The sequence below is a fragment of the Rhynchophorus ferrugineus genome, unplaced genomic scaffold (assembly GCF_030347505.1).
Source record: "Rhynchophorus ferrugineus isolate W39M unplaced genomic scaffold, kcgeb_rfMv2 rfM6, whole genome shotgun sequence".
NCBI lineage: Eukaryota > Metazoa > Arthropoda > Insecta > Coleoptera > Curculionidae > Rhynchophorus > Rhynchophorus ferrugineus.
The window spans coordinates 12,595,161-12,615,910 of NW_027472585.1; the positions used below are offsets into that span (position 1 = coordinate 12,595,161).

The 20,750-nt window shown below is 30.6% G+C and overlaps 1 protein-coding gene across 11 annotated transcripts in view; it reads right to left on the reverse strand.

The window, feature by feature from the left end:
• The window catches only part of Nhe2 (Na[+]/H[+] hydrogen exchanger 2), an 84,589-nt gene extending 67,085 nt beyond the window's left edge, over window positions 1-17,504 (reverse strand). For all 11 annotated transcript variants that reach the window (XM_076408092.1, XM_076408087.1, XM_076408089.1 and 8 more), the window contains exons 1-2: window positions 16,969-17,504; window positions 1,956-2,222 (exon numbers count right to left, since the gene is read on the reverse strand). In XM_076408092.1, the coding sequence (XP_076264207.1) occupies window positions 1,956-2,222; window positions 16,969-17,362 (661 nt within the window). In that variant the 5' untranslated portion in view covers window positions 17,363-17,504. The remainder of the gene's footprint in view (window positions 1-1,955; window positions 2,223-16,968) is intronic.
• Between the last annotated feature and the right edge of the window lie 3,246 nt (window positions 17,505-20,750).

Below are 20,750 nucleotides of genomic sequence, written 5' to 3' on the forward strand. Positions count from 1 at the left end.
CTAGGTTTAAAAAGGATTGTGACTAGACAACATAAAACTGCCGCGGTGAATGTGATAGTAGAGATCAATACTTACTTACTTACTTATTACTTACTTATTTATACTGTTTCAATATTGTTGCAACGAAAACGCTACAGCGGCAGTTCCAGAAACTTTAGCAAGAGCTTTATAATGGAAGCCAACGCTAAGCTGTGAAAGAAATGTTTTACAATATTTATTGCTGATCTACAAACGCCGCTGTTTATGTACGGAAAACACCAAAATTACAGCCAATGAGACCGACTACCTCTTACAGTGAAGAGGGTTCCGATATGATTTGGACAGAGATATCGTGGTATTTAACTGATTCTTATCAATGATGAAGTTCTTATCGCGACTAGAACTTTGCTGCCAGACCCTGCCCTATCCCAAGATGATAATATGTCCATTCACATCACCAAAAAGGTTCAGTCTTGGTTTGTAGTGCATCAGAATATCATCAAACATTTTCCTTGGTCAGTAAAATCGGCAGATCTCAATATAATTTAAACTTTATGGGGCGTTTTATATTATATTTTACTCTGCAAAATCATTGTAGCAATTGACAGATGTTTTGGTACGAGAATGGGACTATATTACCTTAGAAGCTATTCACTAGATACTCTACGAATCTTTTCCATGGCTGAACATTTATTTAATAAATACATAATGTGTATATGTCAGATGTTCATATTATTTTGTCAATCCCCTGTTTGTATTAATAATTTTTAGTCTTGTTTTTACTCAATTAGACATAATAAATATTTCAATAAAAATGTAGATGAATTTGTATAGTTACAAGTTTTTCGACTAAGATTATAAAAACTTTAGCTACAATGGCTTCGATATTCTTGTTTAAAGAAAGGTTGGCGAAATATTCATATATTTCCGGTGGAAAAATCGAAATTTTACAAGATAATGCAACAAAGAACCTCAATAAATAACCTAAAGCAATCTGAAAAACAGAAAACTAGCAAATGTAATCGATTAACATTTGCAACTGATTGTCATTATGTACCGTTGCACTAACTTGATGACGGAGATGAATAAAAAAACTTTATTAAAGTTTAACGATACAGTAACAGTTCATTAAAGTTAAAGAGAACAGTATTCTAACTAATAACAAATAAATAACGGATGGTTTCGGCGTCTGTTTCGAAAAATTGTGATTTTAACGTTGAAGACAAGTCTCACTCTCGATAGCTAAAAAGAGAAAAAGAAAAGAAATTGAAGGCATACCACCACGAGTATTCGTGACAAAATAAGACGATAATGTGTATGTGCTACATATTAATTATTAATTAAAGGTTAATTAATTATTGTCAATTTTACTGCACAGAATACCATTTTATAGAATATGACATAATCCTGCCGCTTTTAGATTCTTTTGTATATCCGTAAACTGTGTTGGAATTTTGTTCCGATAATAAAAAATCAAGTCTTTTGGCAATATTGAGATGATAAATATTTAAATAACCTCTTCATATAGAACGGTTAAACAGAGGAGAACTTGTGCAAAGTTTCACTATGATTTTCAACTCAGATGATAAAAGAAGACAAGAGAAGTCTTAACAATTGTTGCATACTATGAGTTGTTATAATCGGGTGATTAATGCAGTTTGGATTTTATCCACACAATTCGGCAGGACACCAGTGCACCCAACCAAACTAGTACTTAAAAATCAATTAAGAAATAGGAGACAATAATAACGAGAGATGGCCAATTTTTTGATGAATATAATATATTTTTCGGTTATTTATTCCTGATTGATCTGGGAGTATGTGTAAAATATATAAACATAATTAATATGTTTTAAAATAAAGGCTTTAATGATCACATTGAAATGGAGGTAACTATAATAATATTTCTAATTTTTAAGATAGCATTGTTAGTACTAATAGCGACTAAGCAGGTTTGGGGGGCTATAAATACTCACCTATAAGTAATGTATTAAAAATAGTTCCTATAACAGCAAACAGCAGTATTGTTCCTAAATGGTCAAAAAATAACCTGTTAGGCATGAAGTAACCGGCATCCAAAATGATGGGTGGCAGCATGTAGAAGAAGAAGGTGTCCGGGGTAAGTGGGGACATGTGAACTGAGTCAGTTATATGTACTAGCACCACACCAATGGCTACACCGACGAAAATGAGCAGGCAAGATTCTGGAAACATGGCGCTCAGTTTTGGGGCCATATGGAAACCTGCAAAAAAGTATAAAACATGAGTCACATTCAATGAATATAGCATTAAGCACATATATTTATTCATAAAGGTCATCTTTTAATGTTAAAAAAATCTGTTATAGTAAGTTCTAGAGTAGATGAAGTTACATCAACGCTGACCTGTTATTATTTATTTAAAGAATAATAGTCATACATTTACACATTAATACATAAGTATTAAATAAGCGTAGGAACAAGATACATAATTTAATACCGTTTAGACCACAAGGGCAAAGCGTACTAAAGCTAAAGAGGTCATAAAGTGTCATAGTGCTAGAATTACGGTGACAAATGCGAAAGACCTGCATTAAGGTTAAATTTTCAAGCTAATACAGGTAATGGCTGAGTTGCCTTTTATATTTTGGGATTATCCATTCCGTATAACCTAAACCCTAGTTCATTATTGTTATTACAGTGAAACGATCATTTGACAGCCAAGAATATAGCCATTTTCATTTTCTATGGAACAAAATGGGTTGTTTCTCCGCTAAATAAGTGTCATCAACCAATACAATGAGATGCTGTGTTATATTATTCAGTATATCAAGGGTTAATTTAATGTCGGCGCCCAATGAATGTTTATCATCCTCGAATACTATCCGTTTTTGATATTAGAAACGATTTGATATAAAATCCCGAAATATAAAATAAAATCCTCCTAATATGGCCGCAACTTCTGTGACGTATTAAGAAATTATATTGTACATTATTTATTCCTACAAATTAGTTTCAATATCACTAGGAATAATTAGTTTCATAAACAATGTTCAGATAGTTTTTAACAAAAAATCATTTAAAAATTAAATAAAACATATTTTTGTTTATAGTTTTCATGTAAATTAATTTTTACTGTTTATACCTTACAGCCCTTCCAATGAAACAGCCAATGAACGTAATAGATGACGGCGAATATATTGTTTTATATGCTATAAAACTCTTGAAACCATTAGTGATAATAAATAGAGGTTATAAATGTGCAAAATTTATAAACAAAATGTCAAAGTTGATGCAGCAATGTTGCGACGTGTTGATGTCATAAATTTTGATGACATATGCAGGTTGTTTTATTGGTTTAAATAGGCAACCGTTATTTTATGCAGAGAAATGTCAAAACCATCCAGTTGAAGAGTTAAATCAGTTTATCCACATTGACACTTCACCTTTCTTTAAAAGATTTATTTAATGTAAAGCTTTATTGTGAAAATCGGTCCAATCTCCTTTATTCAAAGTCCATAGATAGCCGCTACTTTTTTTACTACTACTACTTTATCGATATATTTTTGAAGCTGACCACGAATCAACCAATTTGTGATATCTTCACTGCTCAGACAAATTACAACTCATGTATCGGAATAAGCAGCCATCAGAAGAAGTAAGGTCTGGAAAATATGACGGGTGGGATACTATCTCCCATTTTCATATTCTTCAAGCGATTGGAAATGGTTTCTTGTGTTACTCCCAACACTTCTGCATATTATTCTTGCGTTTTACATGAATGATCATCGAGTACTATCGCCAAATCATCATGTTTTGAAACGCACTTTGTTTTTGGTGTTAAAATCAACATATTTATAACCCCGAAATCAATATTCACTTGTTGAAAATGATGGAACAAAAGCGATGGATGCCATAAGCTTAAAGAGCATTCGAACTTTTCCTTCAAAATGAAGCACAAAAGTAAAAATTCCCGCAAATAGGATTTACTCTGTACAAATTCAAGCATTTTCAAGGCAGTGAAAGCATTTTTGACACTTCAATGTAACTTGAACATTAAGTTAATTATAAAGGTACTCTATGCGATTTAATACACAATAACACCATCTATTGTAAATCATTTAAAATTAATTTATACGTCTAATATGAATATATTTTTGATTAAGGTACATACCGGCACCCAATATATAAATGGTTGTTACACTATTTAATTAGTCGTTATTAACTTATCTCAGATACTTTGTTAATATAAATTTTGATTAAAACTCTATTTAAGTGTGTTTAAAATTACATTTTTCTTTTCTTATAATTTATGTAAAATATTCTGAAAATATAACTACCACTGCCGAGTTAAAAGGTGGCCGCGTCTTCCAGTCCGAAATTCGTGTTGTTATTCGTTTTGACTGCAGAGCGGCGAGTGTTCCGTTTTCAACCAATCGATATTCCATGACCTCAAACTCTGCAGTACGAAACTTTGGAAACATGTGGCTGAACCCTTACATAATTGCATGTATTTTGTCGCTTTTTTCCTCTGTGTATTGTGGATGAGTTTCATATAATCTGTTGTAAATGGTCTATTGTTAATTGTTATTAAATTCTCATAAAACGCTTCGATTTTTTTAGTTATTTAAATAAAAAATCTATTGTTTTTTTTAAATAATAGTTTTTAATTATTAGTAGTAATCTAATTAACTCTAATTCAATTGAATTCGTTTGAAGGTTAGTTTATTGTAAGACAAATATTGTTGAGAATTTAAAGAAATGGCCATTTAGTGCTGGATTCATCTTCATCGACATTTACGGAGTGAGAATGAGCAAACAGTCCTTCGGGACAGTGTTTCAGTCGCTATTTTCGATCCGACTGATTTCACTAATTTTTACTATCGACTGTTTCATTTGAGTACTTTCAACCGCTATTTTGGGTGGGACTAATTTAATTTGATTCTTTTTTAAAGTTCTGGCTTTGCCGTCCTGATCACGACCTTGAATAATGTGTGGAACTTATACTTATTTATATATATGGGTTTATGTTTTTTTTACCAATATTATTATAAATAACATTATATTGTATATTAATAGAGCAATTATTTCTGTTGAACGTAATATAATTCAGCAATTACCTGTTTCTTTTTCTTTCTCAAAGAAAGATTGAGAAGGACCACGTAAATCCCCATCTCACTTTTGGCACGGTTAAAAAAAACACACGTTGGAATGAAATAGAAATAAACCAAACTACTTTTATTATATTATGTCATTGTCATTTTCCAAATATTAAAATACGATGAAATATATTTTGGATCATTGTTCCATTAATTTTTTCACACCGCTACTTGCAAATTTAAAATTATTTAAAATGAACTGATCTATACAGTACATAGAATTAAACTCTGTCCTCTGTCCTTTCTTCTCTTGAATTTAATGGGCGAAGGAAATCCTCCGTGTACCTCCGTTTGTTGTTACGAATAGAAGAACAGTCGAAGCATGCGTTTTACTGAGATGTTAATTACCATTTTCAGTCGCTAGTTTTTTGGCTATCGACTAGTTTGAGTGTTTTGCGACTATTGAGTATTCCCAACGGTAATAATTACCTCCCAATTTTCAATGATGCTACTTTCCATTCTTTTCTTTTTCGGAAGTAAAGATGCAAACTATGATTAAAATGACGTAAAATCTCTAAGGAGCAATAACCTTTAATTGTGTAAACTTTGATTAAGTTTTATGGACTCAACGGTTACTGTGTTATTTTAAAAAGTATTACAAGAGATACGCATGTATTAAAAGCCAAGTGGTTTGATGAATATTAATTAATTTAGAAATACAAAAAAGTTAAAATATCTATTTGTACTGTAATTGTACATTCAATGAAAGCACAAATACATTTTTCTTATATTCATTAGGACAGTTTAGATTCTAAGGAAGTTAACATTTTGAGTGTGATCTACTTAAAAGAAAATTTATTGTTACATATGAATGATGGTTTATTAACGCTCACAGTGGATAAGCTACCTAAATCTTAACATTTAAAAAAATACAGAATCATTGTTTTCTTTTTCTAATAAATGTGAAACTGATCTTCTGTGAACTGTGAATGTGATCTTCTTTCCATTTTAATAAACCTTTTCCAGTAATTCTCTATTTTATAGATACCAACTATGTATTGGTTTTACCAAACAGCCTATTAAATAACTCTCTCTAACAGTTATTTTATATTATATCCAGAATTTTCCAAAATATGGGAAGTGTGTGTGTATTGTTCTTCTGTTTTCCATGATTTTTTCGACCATAATATAAGTCCAATATTAATCTAGGTAATTAGTTACCAGTTTAGATGTATTCTACTAACAGAATTACTATTTTCATACATATTTAATATTTCCAAAAATTGTAAATACCGAAAAATCTCCAAACATTGGTACACTATCCTTTTAATTTTGAAAGTAGCTGTCCACTTTATTTTAATTTCTTTTTCAAAACTTAGACTATTATTACTAAATTAAATTAGTTTAGTCATACATTGTCCTTGCGCAAGATAAAATAATGACGTCGAATGAATATTTACTTGTGACAAATAGATCCATGAAATTTAACAGATTGTTATAAAGTATTTTTTATATATTTATTTTAACTAATTGTGGTAACAATATAGAATTATTTTAAATTTTTTTGGGGCCTATTGTTTGCGGGAATATTAGTTTTTAAGAAAACGCTAAATAAGTGACCCACTTTCCTGTGTCCTGAAATTTTCACATAATATTTTATTGATCGTTCCCAATTATTAACAGATAAGTACTATTGAGAACGTTCATTTTATAGAAGAAACGAATTTGATAAAATAATTATTTCTGATATATGGCAATAATCAACAGTTTTTGTACTTTGTTACAATTTACTTTATTCGGCATTGGAAATGTCAAGTTTTATCCTTGAAAAAGTATATTTGGGGATAAATATTGCTTTGTTACTCATTTATAAAGAAAATTGTTATAAAAGGTTTTTATATATTTACGAAAGTTTCTGATAAATAATATCTATTTTCAAAGTTTTAATGATGGTGACTTTTACCATTTCTGTAATTCCCCAATATTCTTCCTCAGTAGATATGAGCAAGTAATTCTCAACAGACTCAAGATTGATCATTGTCGCTTTGCTCATGTCATGTTTGTCTGTTTTACCAACTGTTGAGACACGTAACTACAAAACATGTTTCTCAGTAAATTTTACGTAATATTTTGATTACGCCAATGAAATATAAATGATGTTGTTTTAATTATTTCCGAAAATAAACATATTCGTATTCATTTAGAACAAACATATTCCAGAAATATTTTAGTGTTTTTATAAATCCAAAAATAATCTTTAACACAATATTTAAAGTCTATTTACGTCCCAACGAAAATAGTCCATTTAAATTTAAAATAACCCATAGTGTACATCTTGAAAATATTTCTAATTTTATCTTAATTCGTTATCATTTCAGATTCTTTAAAACTTATTTCTCCATTTATAATATAAACGTTTTTATTGTATGTCTCATGCAACTAATTATGATTAAAATGGGGAAAAGTTAATATATGCGCGTTTAACTTTAATGCTTTTGGCGTGGTTTTGTTGGCAGTGGCTTGATGTGTTATTAATTGCGTAAAGTGTCATATTTGGGGCTATAAATTTCAAAATACTCATCAGTTGTGCTTCAATAATTATAATAAAAGTTATTAAGAACCTTACTTTTGAATGATTCCTTTGTTATTTCTATTGTCATATATTCTATATGTAAAAATCAAAAAATATATCTAAAAAAATTAACCTCTTAAAATTATTTATGTTCTGTAATATAATTTTGGAAAAGACACAAAAGAAAAGGCAGTGAACCAATACTTTCAATACATTGCTATGATAAAGAAAAATGGATTCAAAACATTTTTGGCAACGTCTCTTTCAGTTTTGGGATATCTTAATATCCGGTATCTGAAATGGCCTTTAAATTGTTAATATTTTGTAACCTCAGTGAATTAATATGACGACCTGGAAACATTGTTTTAAAGTTTAGGGAATAACCAGGGTTTCGATGGGACTAAATCTGATAAGTTGTTGCTAAATAATATGGCGTGAAAAAACAATTTTCATTGAGGTCACATGAGGACACAATGGATATCATTTTGAGGCATATTATTCTACAAAAATGATATTCATATGACTGTATTGAATGAGCTTGTTGAGAATGAGTGATGACTTCTGGAAGAGTAAGAAAATGGTTATAAAAAATATATTAATTTTAATAACATGTTTTCAACAACGATTAAAGAAGTAGTATAGTAATATATAGTTTTCATTCTTATTTATTCTGTAGTTTGCATTGTTGGTTGATTTATTAGCACACGTCTTTTGAAAACGCCATAAATTTAGTGTATTTGAAGACTTATTTTTTATATTAAGAGAATATTTATGTTATCTAAATTTGTCTACTTATTGTATCAATAGTGGCTCAGTAATGTTATTCAATTGATTTTTGATGACCATTTGGTAAGTAGAATATATGATATTTTGAATGTCACAATCCTACAGACTTAAAATCTTCCGTTATTTGAATCCTATCCTATTTTCAGACAAATATTTATGGATGTGTATCAATGGACATTGATTGTTCTTCATCAAAATGTCCTGTGAATGACCAAGTACCTCTTTATATATTGTTTTTTATTATGTTTACCAAATAATTCTCCACATATTCGTGCAAGTTGCAAATATTGTAAATAGCAGAAATGGTCAAAATAATATGAGCATCTGACATATACACAATATTTATTTATTAATGGAATTGAGCTACCTTTTTCTTTTAAAGTAGCTGCAAGTCTTCCCGGAATAGATTCGCAGAGTAGAGCATGAATAGTTTCCAACAGAAGTGTGTCAGTCATCATCTTCACATCATCGCTGAAGATGTCGAGATATTCATTCGCTGTAAACCGGCCAGTGATGTGAATGAAATGATTATATGAATACTATTTTATTGCGAGCCAAATCATAACCTTCCTCATGTTTTACTATAGGAATCAGGCAGTTCGGAACGTAACCTTCTTTTTGTAGAAAACTATGTAAATGATGATTCATCGAACTATACCACATTATTTTAATCATCAAGTTTCCAGGTTTTATGATCACTTCACAATTTAGCACCACTTCTTTCGCAGCATATATTTGGCTTCTGTTATAAAAGTATCCATGAATTACTCAAGTGAATATTAAGTTCTACTGTCATTTTTGCTGCGCTAGTTTTATGTTATCTGACAACAATCTCTCTGTCAGTTAGTTATCAGTCCCTTTCATGATGTGGTTTCCATAGATGCTGTTGCTCATGAAATGTCTAATAGTTCAGCTGTTATCACAGATTTCACCGATCACTTTCAATCGTCGCATAATAAAGCGTGTACATCGAAATATTAACTATAAGATTTGACATGTCAACTGAGCCAAATATACTTTTTGAATTATTTATATGGAGCTTTTGACAAAGTATGGCATACGGGCTTGCAGGTTAAACTACAGAAACTTCTCCCTCATCCGGACTATCAGTTACTAAAATCGTATCTCACTGATAGACATTTTATTGTAAATCAAGGCGATGAACATACCGAATTAAATCCCATATGTTCAGGAGTTCCGCAAGGTAGTGTACTGGGTACAGTACTGTATCTTCTGTATACGGCTGATCTGCCCACCACAAAAATAACTACTGTGGCAACATATGCAGACGACACAGCAATCTTAGCGTTCCATGAAGATCCAGTCACAGCATCAATAAACCTACAAACCCACCTGGAGCAAATACAATTATGATTGAAGACATGGCTTATTAAAGCCAATGAAACAAAATCCACGCATATAACATTTACCCTGCGTAGAAGAACATGTCCACCAGTGAATATCAATCATCGTCAACTCCCCAAGCAGAGCATGTTAAATATCTTGGTATGAACTTAGATCGACGCCTAACCGGGAAGAAGCACATACTCTCTACACGAAAACAAGTTGGACTCATTTTATATCAAATGTATTGGCTCATCGGGCGCAAATCCAAGTTATCATTAGATAACACAGGTATTGCTGTATGAGTCTATACTCAAGCCCATTTGAGCATATGGAATCCAACTATGTGGTACCGCTAGCAAATTTAATATATCCATCATTCAACGGCTCCAAAATAAGGTGTTGCGTGCCATTGTTGATGCTCCGTACTATATTTCAAATAAAGTGATACAACGCGATATTCCTCTAAAACCTATAACGACTGTAATTCAAGGTGTTTGTGTGAAGTAGTTCGAAAGAGTCTCAGTGCATCCCAATGTACTTGATAATCAGCTAAATATGCGACGTGATAGTGAAGTGCGTAGACTAAAACGTTTAACACCACCTGATCTGATTACTGGACATATGTAGACTTTAAAATAAACTTTAGAATAAGACTAATTAATTAAGATAATATTTTATACAGAAGATTGCTTAAAGAAGTGATTTTCTACATGCCATGTATATATAATATAGACATAAGAAATACTTATTGCCAATAGGGCAGATTGTGGAATCACGAAGAGTAATAAAAAAAATTATATGGAAGCAATTTTATTAACATGCAACAAGATGTACAATATTGCATGATGTTCATATTATTTTGTCTATCCCCTGGACTATAATTACTATATTATTTCTATTTTTTTTTCTATTTCTATAACTCCTTCCAACATTCGCTCATTTCCAAACACTTGAACAAGTTTAACGCATAAATTAGTCAAATTCACATTAGGCAATTTTAAATCACCATCCGTACAAAAACATCTCAATTTGAAATACCCTCTATATACGAGCTTCTTGATTTTCAATCTTTTGACACGACGAATCAAGTTTCAATCTAATCTATTCATGGTTGGTTATTTCGAATTATATACGTTATATTTAGCAACGCTTTGGGTCTTCGCCCCTCTAATTAAGCGGGTACTATTTAAATCTTCAATGCCGGTGAACTTCTTTATTTGTCCGTTAATGTTTTAAAATATTGCTTTCGGTTTTGTCGCTTTAAGTGTATATTTAATAATTCTTGTTCAGTTATAATTAGTTTTATTCAAAAGTGTTTTTACTGTTAAATAAGAACCGAATATCTAGTTTGTTTCAAATTGAAAGAACATATTAAATTTTACCATTAAATGGGAAGTAGATATCGTTATGTTAAATATTCAAATATTATTGAGGGGAAATTGCCATATGCAAAGATTTACTTGGATATAAATAGTTTCTTATGTCAATCGTAATATAATACTGCCAATATTCTATTAAGATAGGTTTGTTTCCTTATATAATGAATCATAGTGGTTTTCAAGGCATATTTTATCTGAATCTGCACCATTATCTGAATAATTTTCAGGTGACTTATGAGTTTATAGAATAAAATCCAGTAGTTTATGAAAATATCAACTCCAATTTATACTCCTTTATACCTGAAGGGTTTCTTAACAATTGTCATGCTTGAAATCTACCTTTTTATTAAAACTTTCTAATGCTCCAAATATTTAAGCTTACTGAATAGAATTGGCTAATAGGTTGGTCTCTTGGTTTTGGTTTCATCTATTATTATGGTCTTTTTTTTATTTATGATATATTCATTTTCATACATATGTTCATAATTGTAATAACTCGCTGTAAGTTTTCCTATTTTCTTTTTAAATAGAATTTTCTAGTAGATTTTCTATAGCTAATAGATGTTCCAGTCAATATATGGTAACGAATTTGTAAACAATTCACAATTACTGTAAACATTTCGAAGCTCCTTAATGCAATGCAAATTCTAATCAATAAGCAAAATCTGAACATAAACAAAATAAATGAATTATTATTGTTATAACAAGTATTATCAGCAAACTTTATGGGTTCTTACTTTCAAAACCAAATTAAATATGTACGCTTGAAATGTATTATATAATATCCCACAATGTATATTATAATCCTTCCAATAAAACAGCTAATGGGCGTCATGAATATCGTCGAACGTATTACCAAATTCATGTTTATAACAACGTAAAATACCTTTTAAACTTTGAGCATTTTTATTTCTCAATTTCTGATGCGTCCCAACATGTAACCAAATCAGTCTATAAAATTCGATTCGTCTTGATATTGGTCGACACTGTCATATGTCAATATAAATAAAATAAAACAACTCTAACCTACAAACTATTGTGTGGTTTAACTGTAGTCTAAGTCCTTTAAAAAATATGTATTATATGCATTAGATTGACTGTTATTTTTGTTTCATTATTTATGTTGGTCAAAAATTGGGTACGGCAACGTTGCATTATAAATTTTAATGACGTCCATTGGCTGTTTTATTAAGGATTATAGGTTTGTTACCTCTTACATTTTTCAATAAGTTCATGCATCACCGTACAGTTTTGCAAAACCACAAGTTTCATAATTAAATTAGATTTTATTTAAAATTTTTAAGGCCAAAATAAACTGAATGGATATTACCAATGGGCTGCTATAAATTAAACAAAAACATATTGAAGTACAACTTAAAGAATTTAATACAAACTTGGACGTATCCCGTTCCCAAGTAAAAACAAGAGACTAAGTATTTTAACATTAAGGATTAGTTAATAAAACAATAAACTTGCAATATTATTGTAAAATGTGAGAACCAATTGATTTCAAAAAATACTCTGAAGAACCTTAAAATGATTGTATCAGTTAATGTTGAATAATTCGATTTTTAAAAAGTTTATCTTTAATTAGACCGAATGTTTTATTAATGATAATTTATAATTGGTGTTTCCGGTTTGGTAAGGTTTCAGTTTATATAAGCTGTCGGTTTATAACAACGAATATAAGTCCTGTCTTTATTTTGTTGTGTTCTTGCTTCTATTCTGATCATTTTTTTAGTTAAAGAGCATTTATTGTGAAAAATTGGCATAAGATATATCAATCAAAACTTTCCATTCATTTTCACACTTCTTCAGCAATCCGAGCGCCAACCAAGCCATGCTGCACTGGTTTGTATAAGAGGTGAGCAGCGTATCCATCCTTCAGAACTCTTGCAACTTGTAGCCGAGTACTGTCATGGAAAGGGATAACTTTGCGTCTGTTACTCGCTATTTTGTTATAAAAATATGTCGTTCGATTTGTTCAGTTGACATCGGCAGATATTACAGTAACTGTTGTACGTATTATATGAAATAGTTACATACAGTAATTTGAGATTATTGTTGTATATCATTTTCATAACCAGTTACAATATACTAGAGAAAGCTTTTCTTTTTCATCTGGCAAGCATTGAAACAGCGATGTGATGATTCCGTGCAAAATGTCATGAAAATAATTTTCTTCAAACTTATTTACTTCTCCAGACCATTACTCGTCATTAAGTTCAATATCTCAATTTTTAAATTATTTAAACTAATACAGATAACTGCTAGAAAACGCAAAACATGTTTTCATGTCAAACAACAATTCTAATAAACGTCGAAAATGCAATTTGGAATAATCTAGGATTATTTTGTCTGTAATTTGAATAATTCAATAGTAGTAAATGGAGAACTGTTATTTTAAGTAGCGAATTGTAAAAATGAACGAATTTAAGAGTCATGTTAAGTTGTTTAACAGTTGATTATTCAGTTGTAAACAGTTAATAATTTATAATACTAAATTTAGAAAATCAACTAGTTGAATAAATTAGTGAATCTGCAATATATTTAAATATTATCAAAACAAAACGACTGAGCATTAACTTTCCTATAACGAAATTGACATTACGCTCATAAAAAAAAGAATGTCTTCTTTACTCTGATCTATTTCTGAATCCAGTTCAATCGCATCGGAGTTATATATAGTACGCGTACTAAAGCTCCAAACATATATGTTTTACGATTATCGTAGGCTACCTGCGTTAGATAAAACAAAACAGTAATTATTACATATTGGTTAGCTACAGTAAATCTATAATATAATTAAATGACGTTATATTTCTTCTTTGCATAATTATATTATCACTATAAGAGCCAAAATGTTTTAGTAAATTGCCATATTAAATATATACATTTTTGAACAAATTTGAAATTATTTAAACAAGTAATAACATGATAAAATAATTTTTATATAATGCAAAACAATTACGGCATATCGTTATCTTTAAGTACAATTCATTACAACATATTAACACTAAAAATTAATTAGTATGGAAGTGGTTTTAAGTAAATTTAAACTATTTTCCAAATTATATGTAATAAAGAAAGTATAGGTAATATCAAGTGATATAAGTAGTTGTAACAAGTGCCAATTAAACGTCGAAAAAAATTCAACAAGATTTTAAGACGATTATATTTAATTATAATTTATATTGCCATATGCAGAGCATATATATATATATATATATATATATATATATATATATATATATATATATACATATATATATACTATCATATATTGTCAACAGGATTTGTTTGTTGATCCTATTCTATACATGATACCCAATTTGTAAACTATTCCTATCTACTTTACCAATTCTAATCAATGAAACCAAAAGTTGTACTAAATCTAAAAATAGACAAACTAAAGGTAAACGATGATTGTGGCACTTGATAAATACAAATATTACTAATTGTACTATGAAAGTAATATAAAAATTGACTTCATTATAAGTATTTTTTATTAAGCGTTAGCATGTGTAGAAGGAATAATATTATAACGAGAGTGTGCAGTTGATAAGTTGATATTATGAAAATGTTTAAGTTATATCATTAAAATTATACTAATATGATCAAAATGTTCGTTATAACTTAATTTTTGATAAACATAATAGGACTAAAATATATCCTACAACTAGAAGCTACTTGTAAATCTTTTTTTCTTTTCAAATAACATTTGCTAGTAGGCTTTGCATGTCTAATAGTTTATCCTATTCATATATGTGGTACACAATTATCCATATGTATTTTACCAACTCTAGTCAATGAGAACAAGTGTTCTACTAAATCGTAACATAAATTATTGTCAGATTTCTTAATTACAAATGTTACTAATTATAACTGGAAATAAGTAGCAAGAATTATTACAGATATAACAAACATCAATATTATCTTAACAGTGATTAATATTAATATTAATCGCTAGTTAATATCTTTTGTTGCATGTTAACATTTGATCAGACTATATGAAAAACAAATTTGAATTTTTATATTTGGGTTATTTTGATTGATTAAGAATAGATATAGTATCAGTCATGCAATTAATATCATTAAATAAAGCATGTAGTAAGCCATTAATGGATAATTCAATGGTATAACTTGTACTACTTATAGTATGGCAATTTGGGATGAATAATAGATTTGTATTTGCTATTAGTATCATTCTGAATAAATTAAAGTACTAAAGCTAATTAAAGTAAGTTTTCTAAATTTCATAGTTTATCTTATCCATATATGTAGTACCCCATTTGCAAACCATTCCTATGTACTCTAAATCTAATCAATGAGAGTAAGTATTCTAATAGATCTAAATATAGATTATCACACTATAAATATTAGTAATTGTTACTATAAGTAAGTAGCTAGAAGTATTATAGGTAATCTAATAGTGAGTCATATTAATATTAATTGCCAGTGAATATCATTCATTTTATATTATTTTTTATTAGTTTAATTATTAATATATATATATATATATATATATATATATATATATATATATATACATATATAGTTTTTAATTTTATACAGTTAATGAAAATATATGAAAAACTAATTTAAACTGTTTTATATTACCATATGCACAGCCTAATTTTTATATTTGGCTTATTTTGATTGATTAAGAATAGATATAGTATCAGTCATGCAATTAATATCATTAAATAAAGCATGTAGTAAGCCATTAATGGATAATTCAATGGTATAACTTGTACTACTTATAGTATGGCCATTGGGGATGAATATTAGATTTGTATTTGCTATTAGTATCATTCTGAATAAATTAAAGTACTAAAGCTAATTAAAGTAAGTTTTCTAAATTTCATAGTTTATCTTATCCATATATGTAGTACCCCATTTGCAAACCATTCCTATGTACTCTAAATCTAATAAATGAGAGTAAGTACTCTAATAGATCTAAATGTAGATTATCACACTATAAATATTAGTAATTGTAACTATAAGTAAGTAGCTAGAAGTATTATAGGTATAACAAATATCAATATTAATCTAATAGTGAGTCATATTAATATTAATTGCCAGTGAATTCATTTTATAATATATTTTTTAGTTTAATTATTAATATATACATATATATATATATATATATATATATATATATATATATATATATATATAGTTTTTAATTTTATATAGTTAAGGAAAATATATGAAAAACTAATTTGGACTGTTTTATATTACCATATGCAGAGCCTATAGCGAATATTGTTATTGATTACGTCTAGATATAGAACCCGTCATGTAATTCGTATCACTAAATAAAGCTTGTAGTAAACCATCAATGGATAAAGATTAAACTATTTATAGTAGGGTAATTTAGGGGAATAGTAGATTTGTTATTCGTTAATAGTCTTATTAAAAAATGATTTTTATGTATTTGGAATGTGATTAGGGTCGATTATAAAAATTTATTAGAATTGTAATTGTTGTTAAACTTTAATATGTCTAGAAGAAACAATAGTACTATTACCGTTTTTATTATTAACTATTATATTATAAACTTAATTATATTGGTGAACATATCAAAACGTCGATACTATGAATATTTTAAAGATATATCAGCGAAACATTTTAATATAATGCAAATGACTTAATTTTTGGTAAACGTATTAACTAAGTATGACACAGTCAGTTGGTAAAGAACTAATTAATATTTCACCATATGTGATATAAAAATTATGGTCATATTTAAACTCGAAACTGTTCAAAATGAATGAGAAAACCATCGCCATCCATATGTACAAGAAATACGAACAAGAACTTACCGATTTTAGCTAGACTGGCACAGAATATCCATAAACCAATGATGAAGGGGGTCTCAACTCTATAGAACGAAACCGAGATGACCGGATACCTTTCCACCGGCTTCTTCTGCGGCGGATCCTCGGTGGATACCTGGTCGCCCGTTTCCGTTGGTGCCTCATGCTTGACCAGATTGTTGAAGGCCGGCGTCGGGATGATGCCCTTCGAGAGGGAGTTAATGTCGTAGGCCCTATCGTAGGCGCGCGTGTCTATCCCCCCGGGAGGCCGTCCGATGGAGCCGGAGGCATGGTCGGGCGGCATGGCGGCCGCCCGGACGATCGTCCCCAAACAGCATAGGACCAGGGACAATCTGCACGCCCGACGCGACAGGTTAACGCCGTGTTGCAGGGAATACATCACATCGAACTATCGGCGTTGCGGGACCGCCATGGCAGTCGGGGCGTCTCGGGGCGTCGGTGATAGGCGCGAGGACGCCCGGCAGACTGGGCGGCTGGCCAGCTGACGCGGCGTCGTCGTCCCGGAACGGCGCACGCGTCGCCGAGAGGGCGCTGAGCTCTCCGGGGTGAATTGATGCGGCGAATCCGGGGTGCGGATTGTGGACGGGTGGTCGGGACCGACGCGGAATCGGGACAAAATCTGGAAATGAGAATGAGGCAGTTATAAAAGAGTTTTCACATAGTAGTATATTTTTTAAACAGGTCAATTGAAAAGTCCTCGGCCTACCATGGTAAAACAATTTTTGTTGCCAAAATTAGTATTCATTTAATTCAATTTATCTAAGATAATTTCTTTCAAGGGTGATACAACTTTTCAATACTATATTTGTGGTACGATTTGCCCTTTGTTTCAAAATAGGCCTCAGTTTCGGCGATCACCTCTTCATTCGACGAAAATCTCTTCCCAGCAAGCATTCTTTTGAGATCTAAGAACACGAAATAGTCGCTGGGGGCCAGAATATGGAGAATACGGTGGATGTGGAAGCAACTCGAAGCCCAATTCATGGAATTTTGCCATCGTTTTCACTGACTTGTGACACGGTGCATTGTCTTGGTGAAGCAGTACTTCCTTTTTCTTCAAATGCGGCCGTTTCTCGGCGATTTCGTCCTTCAGAAGGTCCAATAACGTTATGTAATAGTCTCTATTGATGGTTCTTCATTTTTCAAGGTAGTCAATGAAAATTATTCCATGCGCATCCCAAAATAGAGACGCCATAAGCTCGCCAGCCGACTGTTGCGTTTTCCCACGCTTTGGAGCGGGTTCATCGTGTGCAGTCCACTCGGATGACTACCGATTGGACTTCGAAGTGAAATGATGGAGCCATGTTTCATCCATTATCACATATCGACTCAAAAACTCGGGTTTATTGCGCTGGATCATCTTCAAACCCTGCTATGAATCGTCAACTCGTCATTGTTTTTGATTAAAAGTGAGCTAGCGCGGCACCCACATTACACAGAGCTTTCTCATATACAAATATTCGTGAATGATATGATGTACACGTTCAGATGATATCTTTAGAGTGTCTGTTATTACATTCAATTTCAATTTGCGATAATTCAAAATCATTTTGTGGATTTTTTAATGTTTTCGTCGGTAACAACTTCTTTTGGACGTCCACTGCGTTCACAGTCTTCGGTGTTCATTTCACCACGTCTAAACTTAGCATACCAATTCTTGATGGTTGATTTTCCCGGGGCAGTGTCCGGAAACTCGGCATCAAACTAAGATTTTGATTCAACGGCATTTTTTACCTTCAAAAAGTAATATTTTATCAACGTTGTGTATCAACAAAAGTTGATTTACTCAAAATGCTGTATTCATAAACTCATAAACTAATGATCCGACGATCCGGTTAACTAAAAACATATAGATGTAATTCTAGTAGCGCCATCTGTGTGTTAGGCCGTGGACATTTCAATTGACCTGCAATAGTTGTTCGATTGTCAAATATCTGTAAGATTTTTCAAATAATTAGTGATATAAGGTTATAAACCGGCAAAGCTTGTTTTGGTTCTTTGCTTGTTTTGTTATGTTGAAATCGCTGCTGAATATTTGTGATAACTCCGGTTCCGTAAAATGCCGAGGCCATATAAATAGTCGCATAAATTCTAATATAAACGAGGCAACTATATCCTGTAGAATCGGTTAGAGAGGTAAGCTGCTGGCGCTTTTATTGGAAATATTAATATTTTGTGGCAACTGCACTGAATGTTAATAAGATCTGAAATAATAATTGAAATCTCCCAAATTAAAGAGAAACAATATAATTTTGGATTCATCGAACAAAAAGTATCTACATATCTTGATGTTGGCTCCATTCACGATTAAATTTATGAAATGTGTAAAAATAGTAAGTAGTTTATTTAATATAAATATAATACCATTACTCCAGAGATAGCTATTAGTATGCAAAGTATCCATGGAAAACTTAGGGATATGCAGCCCTTTGAGTGATATAAATCATCACTTTTGTACAGACATACGCAAAACTCTAATAGAAATAGAGTAAAGAAATTAAAAGTTGATGGAAAAGTTGATGAAAAGTTAGAATAAGATTTGATTAGGTTTGGTAAATCATAATATTTTTTAATAATTCATTGTATATATACAGTTCTTCATGCCAGAAAGAAAATAGTCTCAACAGGTGATCGGCAAATGCTGGAATTAAGGATAAACTTGCAAAACATAAATTAAGTTTTGATGATACCATGTTAAAGAATGAAGTATTTCAAATTGTCACTTGGTAAATATAAATGAAATATTTAATTGTGTTTTATGTAATTTACTTTTTTAGAAATGGGACTAAAAAAAGATACACAGTAAATTGGATGGCTGAATAATATGGCTACAGAGTGTAACGTATCACTGCATATTCAATCAAATCTAATTTTTATGGGATGTTGTTAAGAATTACTACCGTAGATATGCAGGCAGAGAGAGCCATTGCAGGCAAGAAATGTTGTGGAATAAACCGTCATAATAACCATGTATCAATCCCGTAATATAATATGCATACCACTGTGACTTAAAAAAATTGTAAATAGTAAAAATCGTAATTTTTCTAATAGTTATATCCGCCCGACAGTTTGGCAAGGAAGAATATTTTTAAAATATTGTACAGAATTTGCATGAAACGCTTTGTTTTAAAAAGATGAAACTATGGGCCTATATTTCATAGTTCGTAGTCTCTGTTTTTATAATATACGACTTTTTTACTATAGAATCTTACTTGGCCCGACAGTATTACACATCTCATATTGACTTGATGATACTTGATGAATTTTCACAATTCAGTGTAATACATAGACCTCTTATGAAGAATATAATTACTATTATTCAGACCTTAAAAATGTAAGCATAAAAAATAACCCTGTCTGAAAATATTTACAATATTATAATATTTTCAAAATAACATAGCATCGGTTCTTGACGTAAGAAAAAAATATATATACGTAGACAAATTTTGTGTAATATTATTACAAAAATATTTCTGATTTAATCAAAAATATGCCCATATAGAATCATAACAATCAACTTTCCATTCATTTGATTATAACAAATCTCTTATTTGTTTTTTCTCTTAATTTCGCTATTTTATTATGGTATTTAATTATTTTTTATCTTCCGTTCCATCAATTAGCGTTTATCTGACAGAATAGTTAATATTTCCTTTTACCAACGAGGGTTTAGACATTAAGCCTACCGACTGGTGAGGGGCAAATTTAGAAATTATCTAGCCTGGTTACTGACGTGACTAACACATAGAAGGAAAATCACAAATGTT